We start from the raw sequence: 12,333 nt of genomic DNA, 5'->3' as shown, positions 1-12,333 counted from the left end.
GTACCGTCTGTGCCTCTCCTGTCACTAAGGTAAGTGTAACTTCGACTCAGAAGTGAAGAGTTTTCAGTTGTATGAATAAATGCTGTACCAGATTACCTTAGGCTTCCATGCAGCCTAACCTGAGGGTCTGTGTGGGCAGAGTGCATGAGCTATGTTGCTAAGACGTAATGACATGCACTGGTAAGACAGCTTCAGGCAATAATGTAGCGCTTAGCTAGCTAGTGACTGAAATGACACACAGGGGCTTTTGTGGGTGCCCATGCAATGGAAATGAGCGAGAGCATCACACAGATGCCTTTGTGCCTGTTAAACTATCACAAGTTCCAGAAACGAATTACGTACAATTCACAAAGCACTTGCAGTGGGTAGAAAATGCGCATACGTACTGTAGTTGTATCAACAGTGCAACCTCTGGGTTTATATCTGCATACATTTCAGTGCCAAAATGCCACATTTATATGCAAATAGGGTTATATACCATGTTCTATTCATAAAATGATAGCATATCACATCAGATCACATACCTCTTAAATAAGCATGTATTTTTAAAACCTGAAACCTAGCAGTAATGAGGTCCAGTCTTTTTAAAAGCCATGCGATGTGTATTTATCCATGTGAGCCATGGTTAGAAGAGGCAGACACCATTAACATACACTTCAGTACTAGGACTATTTGACCACAAAGGTGACTTGGAATCAGTCCCCCCCTTTGCTATAATTGAACTTGGTTTCCTTGTAGCGAGACACATATTTAGACCACTCCAACAACTATGCCACTAATAAATAGCATTTATTCAAAATGATTCATGAAATATCAATGAGGTAAATGCACTGGTCATTCGTCTAGTATTCGCCATTAGAATTCCCGCACCACCATTTGCATACCAAATTAAATCCCTTGTAAAACGACAGGCAATTATCTAATTATATATTCAAAAAGTTACTGAATCAGAGCAATGCTGAACTTCCAAAATAGGTTTCAGTAAATCCAGTCTTTTACTTTATTTGCACATTCAGAGAAGACTTCACACCAAGAGTGATTTCTGAGGAACAAAAATCTGTGACCTTCGCACAGAAATCTGATGGCTGAAACATCATGTTTGGCAACTGAATACATATTAATTAATTATATATTATTGTGCTTCTTTATTACTGCTTGTTTATTACTATTACTGCGCTCACTAATTGGCTGTATTTTATCAATACTTATGCGTCATTAATAAGGCATGGACAGACAGTGTTGTGAAATAAAGAACACTAACTGAACTTGATATTATATCTATGTACCATTGCCTACTGACAGTAAAATACCATGTTTTAGTTTTTGGTGAATGATCCCTTTAAACCCCATCCTTTCATGCCGTAGGTGGTGCCGCAAGCTCTCAGGGAAAGCACCACACAAGCCAGACCACTACACTTGTGCCACGGGGGTGGTGTTTCGGTAAGGGAACAGCTGGGAAAGAGGCCTCCGCAGCAAAGATTTCCAGATGGGGGGTGAAGGGGGCGGAAGGGCTGGTCTTCCCTGGCCATCTGGCCCGGTGTACAGCTCAGAACAGAACTGCACGTACACATCAGAGTTCGGTTGCGAGGACAGAAGTTTATGTGGAAACGGACTTACAGAGCATGGGCTGCACAGAAGACCGGATTGGCTAAAATGCGTCGCTGCGGAAACCAGGTTGAGGCCATGAACCTGAAATGGGCTTCATCGCACTGTGCTGAAGCTGAAACGGGCTTCATTGAGCGTGTAACTGAGATGCCTTATAGCAGGTTGTGTGTGACCGTCAGCTTCCAAAGTGTGTGCAGACTTTTAAAATGTCCGCCTGTGCAAGCTCTTTAGCTGGAGCTTAGTCATGATCAATTTAATTCTGTTTGCAAACTATTTCAAGAGTGTGCTCAGATATAATTCAGTTCTATTTACATAACTTCAATAACCCCTCAGTAATGTGAATCATCATTTATCAGAGTGCCTAATGCATACAATTAAATAACATTACATACATTTCAATGGAAATGAGAAGCGGGAGCTACACTCAGGCAACAGAAGAGGATTACTTTTCAGGAGAATATACTGAAAGAAAATATGTGAACATGCTGCACGCAAACTTTACAAGATGTGAACTTTTCACCTTTTGATTGTTTCAGAAGGTTTTTTCTTTATCTGTTTTTACCTTATTTTCTGAAACAGCATCCTGAAAAATAAGATGGCACTTTTGGCGGGTTAAGTGAAAGTGTTTCTAAACCTGTTAATGAATGAAGTGAACTATGATGAAAAAGGTGTTCTACTGTACATGTGTCACTCTCATATTATTATGCTGCTGCCTCCAAAGTTTGAAAACTTTTACAATTTTCAATTAAATAAAACAAGTTTTATTTCTGGATTTCATTTATTTAAAAGCCCCCTCAATGCAGTGCCAGGGTTTGGTAAACAGCTCATTTCTTTGGCAAGTGAACAGAGACCACATACACTATGTCAAATTTCAGCATAGAAAAGAGCCAAGGTATTATTTTGAAGAGGTTTGAATAAGCTTATACACGTCTCAGTGGTGAATATTAAGGGTTCATGGACCCACGTGAATGACAGGTTACTTAATATTATTAATTAAAAGTGCTTTGAAGACAGTCGTTTCCAACCATGTAGAGCCAATTTCACAGATTCAGATTAAGCTTAGTCCTTGACTAACTTGAGGTTTCTGTTGAATTTTAAAATTGAATTTAGTCTATGACTAGGCCTAATGTGTATCAGCAAAACTGGTCAGTTGTTTTCCGTTTCATATTCTGAGATGACACTAGCAATTAAACTCCACTTTGTGCAGGAATTTGGAGACACCTGACATATTCACCAAACATTGCTCACTATTTTATGAAAATACATATGTATGGTTACACACATAAGTATAGCTTGAATTTTCAGTTTGTAGGAGCATGATTAAGGGACTAATCAGTGATTAAGGGACTAATCATTCTGTGCTCACTTAGCACAGAATGCACTTCACAGTTAGCTGAACTTCCCTCTCAGATAATTGTTGGGCATGTAGGTAGGCCAGAATGAACGGACACTGTCTGAGCAGCTAATGTGGCTGTATTGTTACCAGGATAATTACACTTTAATAATTGAATTATTTGTTATTATTTGTTGTTGATTAGTTAGCTTGGGCTGCACCTTCACCCAATGGAGTGGAGTATTGTGACTGCCACTGATCTTTGTCTTCAGCTTTGAAATTAAAGCTGCTCAATGCGCATTCTCAGGCTGAGCTGCTCGGTTATTAAAATACCAAATATGCATCAATCAGGAATTATTCAGTGTGGAAGCCCTGCACCCCCCACCACCCCATCACCCCCCCAAACTACACACATGGCTGCAATCTCAGAAAGAGCAATAAGGGGATGCGCTAGAGGAGATACATGACTCAGGGAAAATTGGAAATTGCACAACTGCACTACTCGTTTCGGAAGTTCAGTGTATTATATTTTCCTGCTAGCTAAATCACTTTTCAGCCGCACACGCATGCATATGCATATGCACACACACCCACACACACACAACCCCAGTTTTCTAAGGACTAGTTAATTCATGTTACCTGTTCTACGCTGTTTTCCATTACCTTTTACCATCAGTAAAGTGAAAGTTTTTGGATATGACTTTAGAATAGGTGGAATGATATACGGACGTGTCCTGTCTAAACACCAAAGCCTAGTAATCTCCCACCCAGACTATATGAGGGCCATTGGGTATGAAAACGGATGGCTGTAAAATACGACCTGGGCAGTGTTGCTGGTGGTATGCTCTTATTACACGTTTCCCCATTGCATATACCCACTCCGCAACTGTGTGAGAAATTAATCAGCGGCAACATTAATTGACCAACGAAAAGCACAGCGGATGCCCAACCTGGGAGAACTGGCAACGCGCAAACAGCCTTCGCACGGCACGACAGCAGACAAAAATAATATTATTTGAGGCGTCTTACAATTCCCCCCAAGACAAATCATCTTCTTATTCCTCTTTTTTTCACAACTGTTAGCTGTTGTAAATTTCACACTTTCTGTCACTTTGGTGGAATGTGAATAAATGAACAGGTCAGAAGGCGACGGAGGGGCTGAATAAATATTCCGAACCCGATCCGCTTTCCGTGAACATTTCCTGCGCTAGATCTCCCCTGCGTCCAGAGGCCCGCACTCCAGCAGTCCTCCTGCTCGTCCGGAAGACTGCCCTTTGCCCGGACTTCCAATTCTGCACTCCCCTTCTCAGGCCCTCTCCTGTCTAATAATATATAACAGATAACACACTCCCCCGGAATATTAAGCGCATGTCCTTACCTGGAGATCTATGCTATTACATGATGCATTATTGTTTTGTTATTTTTTTACAGGACTATAAATCAAATGGACTAAAACGGGGAGAGAATATCTGCTTCCAGGAGATACCAGACCATTGCTTAAAACTCATACATTTTTTCCCCCCTGAAGTTTGATAACCAGTTAGATTTTTATGCAGCCAAATACATCATCTGAAGGAGAAGATAATGACGACATTGTCCACTTACTGTATAGGAACAGGCTAGCACTGTTAAAGCCCAGTCTGTTAGTTGCCACACATGTGTAGTTGCCATAATCTTCTTCCGTTACGTTGGATACCAGGAGGAGGGTACGGGTTCCAAAGATCTGAATGCTGATGCCTTGGGCATTGGATAGCCTAGGAAGGAGCACATATAGGGGTTTTTAAGCCAAACAAATGTAATGCAATATAAACCCTTTAAACAGGCAATGCAAATCAAGGCCAGACTTTATAATACGCTTCACGAATTGGCATTAACTAATAGTTAACATGAATTATTGATGGACAAATACATTAATTAAACATGAAATTAACTTTTCATTAGTTCATGCATTTGTTAACAACTAACTCACATATTTGTTACATGATGTTTATACATTAGCAAACCATAGGATGAGCTAATGATTAGTTAACAAATAAGAAAGAGAGTAACTGACTTTTTCATTGCAATATGAATTTCCAATAACTAATGTAGCTGTTAACATTAATTAATGATGTGCAAATACATTAACAGAGATGTACAGATTAACTACAATTTCATTGTATGTCACTCTGGATAAGAGTGTCTGCTAAATGCCTGTATATAACAACTACATTAGTTCATACCAATTCATAGAACCTTATTATAAAGTGTTACCCAAATCAGAAAGTCCTCCTAGTGCGTTTTGTGTCTTTGTGTGTGCCTTCGTATCTGAAACCATATTTGCTGGTTTTTAATAGAATCTTTCATCAGATTCAGCGCTGGTAGGACTGAACTTTATCAACACCGAAGCATGCCTGTATAATAATTAGACTGGATTAGAAAAAAACATAGCTGTATTAAAATTATTTAAGATTGGAAAATATTCAAAATAAAAATGCAAATAACAATCAACATAAATCTCTCAATGACCAAAGGAAAGAAACTAAACTGGCATTATATGGAAGCTCATTTGCAGTAAAAGATTATTATAAATTGCCCATAATTAGGTCAGGTGGTGAGAGCAGTCGTCTGGCAGTCGGAGGGTTGCTGGTTCGATTCCCACACTGGGTGTGTTGAAGTGTCCGTGAGGAAGACACCTAACCCCCAAAATGCTCCTGATGAGCTGGTTGGTGCCTTGCATGGCATCCAGTCGTGATATGGGTGAATGGTATGAATGGATGTATAAGAAGCAACAATTGTACAGCCCTTTGGATAAAGGCACGATATAAATTCCAACCATTTCCAATTTTTTTTATATAATAAGGGCAGGATTCAATAACCATTTATTCTTGACTTTGATCTTGAACTTCAGCAGTAGAATACCCATAAGTCTAAAAAATAAGTCTAACGAATACCTAATAAAGTGGTCACTGTATAGTATATATGTGCATATGTATATCTTTACTGTATATGTACGTGTATATACAAAAATGCTGAATGTTCAGTATGTTCCAGTGTTTTAAGAGGCTTACCGTTTGTTATCTCTGTACCACTCAAACTCGGGCTTGGGCACTGCTGTGGCATCACACTGAAGAACGCCCATCCGGCCCACTTGGGTTTCTGAGCTCTTCACATCTTTGATGAAGGGAGGATCTGAAAAGGACAAGATATAAAATACACTTTTATCACTGCTGCTGCCGTGGCAACAAGGTTTCTGTACAGTAGACACTGTATTTCATCACGACGTTACGGCTGCAGGGACAGCTGGTAAAACCTTCTTTTTTCAAGCAGGTCAGAAGTAAATAAAACTGACTTTGGTGAAGAAGACATCAAATCAAAGGGACAGCTTCAGCTAGTTGGCTTTGTTTAAAACAAAAATGCACTAGTGTTGAAAACAATGAATCGCTGAGACACTAGTGATATTGGCCTGGGCTCAGTCAGCATTTAAAGTTGCAAAAATCTAAATACAAATAATCACCAGCATTATGTACTTATAAGTCATATTCAATGAAATAATATGTTTTAGGAATCCAAGCAAAGCAGCTGATTCACTTGATTTGTATAGTCTATATAGGATTGAGTTGTACATTTAAGGCTGAAGCATATTAATACATTGCTATCATTCTTAGTTCGGGAAGTAAGGTGGGCTGTAGTGTAGTGGTTAAGGTCAATGACTGGGACAGGCGAGGTTGGTGGTTCTAATCCCAGTGCAGCCACACTAAGATCCGCACAGCCGTTGGGCCCTTGAGCAAGGCCCTTAACCCTGCATTGCTCCGGGGCAGTATTGTCTCCTGCTTAGTCTAATCAACTGTACGTCGCTCTGGATAAGAGCGTCTGCCAAATGCCAATAATGTAAAAGTAAATTTAGCTGATTTTCTGAAGAAAATCTAATTCTGTGAAGCTTTATACACACACCCCCAAACTTTCAGGTGTCTCTCCGACGTGGCCAATAATTCGATTGAATGATGTGATTTTGATAGATTCTTAAAACTTAAAGACCAAAATAGTACAAATTCATGATAAAATATGACAAAATATGAAGTGAGCGCACAATAGATGAAAGCACCCATCTCCAAGTGGCAAAGCAAAATGGCGGAGACATTCTGAGCAGTTGTGTAATGTTTGATCGATGCATCCTCCCTGCTGGGGAGACAGGAATTAGCTTCAGGCTATGATGAGAGCAAAGATTCTCACAATAAGGGGTAATTAGAATTTATTTATTCATTATACGTATATTATTGCATAATAATACCCCCCCGGCCTTGTCACCACCACTATCCACCCAGCACCTACTCACATACTGTATATGTGTGATTAAATTCACAATAATTGCGGATATTTGATTAATTACTCATTTTCAATTATTTTTGTGATATAAGGTTTACTACCTGCCACAATGAGTATGCGCTGTTTATCGACCCACTTGCCCCTGATATGCAATCTAATTAAATTTGAAAATATAAAAAAATAAAATGGAAAAACAGCAAAGGAAAAAATACATTTCAGTCAGCACTTTAAAATAATGATATAATGGGATGTGTAACTTGAATTCATTATTTCCTGTTCTTAGTCTGCACTTGTAAGTTTCTTTGAGTAAAAGAGTAATTTAGGGTAAACACCAACATAAAATCTGCACTACTGGGGAGGTGCCCAGAGACCTCATAAATCACAGACACAGACTGAACTGAAGATAATAAATAATAATAATAATAATAATAATAATAATAATATACTTTTCAAATCAATACAACACATAATGCTTTTCAGAAAATTAAAGGAGCAGAAAAATATTTGGCCTAAAATAATCTTCCTACCTACTAAACCTGGTTTCCCTGCACTGGCCCCATGTGGCAGATCTCAGCGAATCCAGAGACATATGATGCGTTCAAACAGAGAAGTAACATACTCTAAAAGTCCATGGTCATTAGCAGGTGCCCATCACCTGTCAGGCAGAAATTCGCTTTTTATAATAACATTTCAAAGAGCCATTCGTGGCATATGAGAACCATAGAAACCCACTTCAGAAGTGATATCACTGCAGCTACCATCAAACATGGGGTGCATTAAATGGTGAGAAATACATGAATGCCAACCAAATCTAACTTGAGAAACCATTGCAAAATACAACTCTGATATAAATTATGGAAAGACGGTCCAATATCTGTTTTTTTCAGAACCGTAGTTTGATATCTGATGCTAAGCTGCAATTAGTTGTTGATAACATTCCTTTGTCAACAATGCAAATCACTGGGTGGCTCGGGGCCTGCTAGCCTTCAGTCTGTTTCAACAGCAGTGCTCAATGGAAGTGGCTGAAGAGTGCATACACCTTGCTTCTGGGACCAAAGACCCCTGCAGCCCTTTACAACGGGAGTGTTCTAGGTCCATGCATCTTAAGTGATATAAAAATGTCAAGCGATTGTTATTATTACTATTATTATTATTAGTAGTATTAGTATTAGCATTAGCATTCAGACTCTGTGTGGGTGAAGTAACAGGCCGATTACTGGAGGATGTTCTCCAGTTTGAAACCAGCACTGGCAGGTCTGTTGTTATTCTGCCGCAGAAGCTAGCTGGGTGGGTGGAAGCACTGTCCCTGAAGACAGCACAGGGAGCCTTGGTGCTCATTTGGCTCTGACTTGGAATCAAACACAGACCCAGGAGGCACTGTCGCACAGATGGAGCAGGCAGCCAGTTCCCAGTTTTGCATGGCGAGACACGGCTACGGAGGGACAGGCCATAAAAAACGCCCTGCTGCAAATCCACATAAAGCTGATTTAAGGCTTTATTCGCCAATGACTTGAACACAGCAAATCGTGGGGACGGTTGCCCTCACCTCCCCTCTTCAGTCAGCCCGCAATGGGCTGTCAGGTGGGCAGTCACATGTCCTAGGGGACAACTTAAAGGGAAGTAAAATGAGATTCGCCAAGATACCAGAGGGCAAAAGTGAAGCCACCAACCCCCCACCCTCTCCCCACAGGGCAAACATCCATCTCATATTATCCACCGTTTCCATATCAAATGGAAGTTTGCGTTTGCTGGAAGCCCAAATATTTATGGCTCCTGCTTAATTACGCACTGCCTCGCCTGTTCCTTAAGAAGCCTTTCATGTGTGCCGAAAATAACAAAGAGGTTTGAGAAGCCGCACGCCCCCTCCGGGGGGCAGTTTAAATAATTACCACACTACATTTTAATATGATTCTGCATGAAAAAGCTGCTTTTGTGGAGCGCCGCGTCAGGATGCGGGCGGAGGGAGACGCACGGATGAAGCTCTGCGGAGTTCAGACGGGCCAGGACGGCGCTCCAGCACTGCCAATAAATTCACATTCGCCCATGACTCACACTCCCCTTTGAGCTGCGCAGAATACATTCAAACCAACATTTTCTGTAATAATAATTTTTTTTTTTTTAGATGATCTTATTTTTATTGCAAGCAGCAGCTCTCCTTAAGGAGCCAATATCTTTGAAACAGGCTCCCTGCTACCTTTTCTATGGTGGGGGGGTGGAGGGAATGCATTATGAAAACAAAGGTTTCCTCTTAATGCCTGTGCTCCTTTTGGCAGTAAAAGCAGTCTCCATGTTTTTTCTAAATATTTTATTCAGACATGAAGATTAAGGGATTTCACCCTGCTAGTATATTAAACATATCTTAGAAGAAGCATGTATATATTTTTTTGCAAGTATCAATTTCAATCTTTAGCTGTGATATATGGAATCATATCCTGGCACAGACATTTGTGATAGATTGACTCTTGGTGTAGGTGTAGAAACAGTATTGCCTTGTGCAACATCAAAAATTAATTTCCAGACTTTTTTCATTGGAAACTCATTTTCAATATTTTTATAGAACTCTGTGTACTGAATAGACATCTCTATAAACAACACATCTCTCAGAAATCTATGGAAATAGAACCTGACAATATTTATGTACACCCACAATCTGTACAAATGACTGTACTGTACCTTTTAAAATGACACTTATATTTGCTTTCAGAAATGAACAAGATTCAGTGTTATTGTGAATGGCAAATCTAATTAGCTAAAATTATACACCAAAGATTACAACTACTTGACCATTCTATTGATGAAGATTAGACAAGTATGTACAATGTACAGCTACCAGCCATCCATAATATCTCACACTCATTAACACAACTTAGCATCATCATCATTAACACAAATGACATAATTACACTGTACAGTAACTAGCCATCCTTACTGCATCATACTCATTGACACAAAAATGATTGCCAACCAATTAGAAACATATATACTGTTTATACCAGTTGTGTTTCTGCCAGTTCATCTACATACTGGAACTAGCTAGCTTGCCAGTCAGCCATGTTAACAGCTTTTTTTTTTTGGGTTCTTATGACTCATATGAAGCTTCTGTACATTAATATTCCCTGAATTTAAATGTTCATATTTGTGTTTCATTTACTGTATATTTTATTAGGTTAGGTGCATGAAATGGTTCAGGCTGATAATTTGAAATGGAATTCTAGACAGAAGGTTTCAGCAGCATTGAAAACTGCCCATATGATGGTTACTGCCAGTCTTGACTGCCTAAGTTTGGTAGCGGGGGAGATTTAGGGCTGCCATGAGTCTGGAGGGAAGCATTGCTGCCAGTCTTAATTTAAGGGATGATTACCATTCACTGATTTACATGAGTGTGTGAGGCCTTCTGTCTTTTCACACCTGAAAATACACCTAAATAACTTAGGGAAGTATTGCACTCTAAGCTGTTCAAATATTGATCATAAGTATTTCATATTCAGCCGTTCAGAAATAAAATTAAATTAAAAATCATGTTTAATTGTCATAGATTGTCCACTGAGATTCTCTAGTGAGATTCAAGACCATATTTGTAATAAAAGAGATTGCTTTCAGTTGGTACATTGTAAACGGATCTCTAAATTGCTCTGCATATTTTAATACAACCTAATTTTATCCATTTTGATCAGTTTCATACTGGCTAGTAAAAAGGTACTTTTTAATGTAATGATTTAATGAGCAGAGTGCTCACAGTAAGTCTTTACACGTATTAGACGGTTGAATTAACAGAGACATTAATAAATAAGTACCTTCATAAAAAGTAAAAGTAAGACTAGAGCCACAGGCTCTTAAATTCAGTGTCTAATCAACCAAGTCCCACCCACACCCCAGCCGCTAAAATAATTTCAGCCAGTGACCAGAATGCCCCCTCCCTGTTCAGGTGCTAGTTTTTCCAATGAGGGTTTGATTAATTTTTAAAAAGGGTGTTCCGTGACCATTTTCAAGCACACCTCTTCCTCACGAGTGACTGTTTTGACATGGGATATACTAACAGGAGACATGCGGTGGAGATATAACGCAGTTTCCATCCGCCATAAGGAGAGGGCTTCTGCTCTTTAATGATAAAAGCACAGATCCTCCCCAGAGACTTTCAACTTCAGCGGTCGTACAGGAAGCCTGAGTGACATCTCTGAGGTTTAAGCTAATCTCTCCCCCAGCGGGGCTCTGCCTCTCCATCTCTCTCTTGCTTTTAAAGATGCAGTCAGACTCTTGAGGACTGCATTCAGAGGAAGAAGATGTGCTTAAAAACAAGGCTGTTTTAGCCAGAAAGGCCAATGCAGAACTGTTGAAGAGACGGAAAGTGCCTGTCTTTCCTGTCAGAGAACAGCTTGTGGAGGATCACAAACTAGCCAGGTACACACTCCTGACTGAACCCAAGGCTGTTCAATCTGTTTTCAGTGAGTATTTAATAATGAATAAAATGAATAAATAGATGGTCTCTTACGTGCTGGCTGACTCTTTGTCTTCTCTCGTCCTGTCTGGATGTCCACAAGGCTCATCCGAATGCATGAATGCACAGAGGCACTGCCTCAGCATTCTCACAAAAATGCATAATGCAATTTAAACTGTATTTATTTATCTGAATTCTCAAATCATGACAGAAAATATGCTAATTTTCTTTAAACCTAAAATTTTGATTCTCATAAATATTGTACTCACTTTCTCAACGTGTAACCTGTTTTCCAACTTGGTCATCAGTAAACCGGAAACTAGGATTTCACCCTGAAGGCCTGGCATGGATGGGTACCAGACAGCTGCTTCCACCAAACAGACAGTGGACACAGGGAGAACGCCTCCCCATGAGAAGGACATTTGCATACAGATTTGGACCAATTAAAAGCACACCGAACCATGGCTAATGGAGGTGGAGGTCCTGGGGTTTTTCCATTTGCATCCAAATTCATAAACTCAAATAAATTCACATTTGATTAATAATCTGATTAGCCACTGGAAATATATAATCAGAGTTTGCTACAATGTTATAGACACTTCTAAGTATAAATCTGTTACTGTGCCTTCTTCTCTGTTAATGTGTTTCCTTTATG

General features: G+C 39.6%; 1 protein-coding gene across 3 annotated transcripts in view; it reads right to left on the bottom strand.

Annotated features, from left to right (window-relative positions):
• The window catches only part of lsamp (limbic system associated membrane protein), an 883,637-nt gene that overhangs the window by 28,628 nt on the left and 842,676 nt on the right, over nucleotides 1–12,333 (bottom strand). For all 3 annotated transcript variants that reach the window (XM_061216950.1, XM_061216949.1, XM_061216951.1), the window contains 2 exons: nucleotides 5,989–6,109; nucleotides 4,544–4,692 (listed from right to left, as the gene is read on the bottom strand). In XM_061216950.1, coding sequence (XP_061072934.1) covers nucleotides 4,544–4,692; nucleotides 5,989–6,109 — 270 coding nt within the window. The remainder of the gene's footprint in view (nucleotides 1–4,543; nucleotides 4,693–5,988; nucleotides 6,110–12,333) is intronic.

Source organism: Conger conger, chromosome 13, assembly GCF_963514075.1.
Source record: "Conger conger chromosome 13, fConCon1.1, whole genome shotgun sequence".
In the NCBI taxonomy this organism is placed as follows: Eukaryota; Metazoa; Chordata; class Actinopteri; order Anguilliformes; family Congridae; genus Conger; species Conger conger.
Note: the sequence above shows the minus strand (reverse complement) of the source record. Positions and strands in the feature narration are given on the sequence as shown.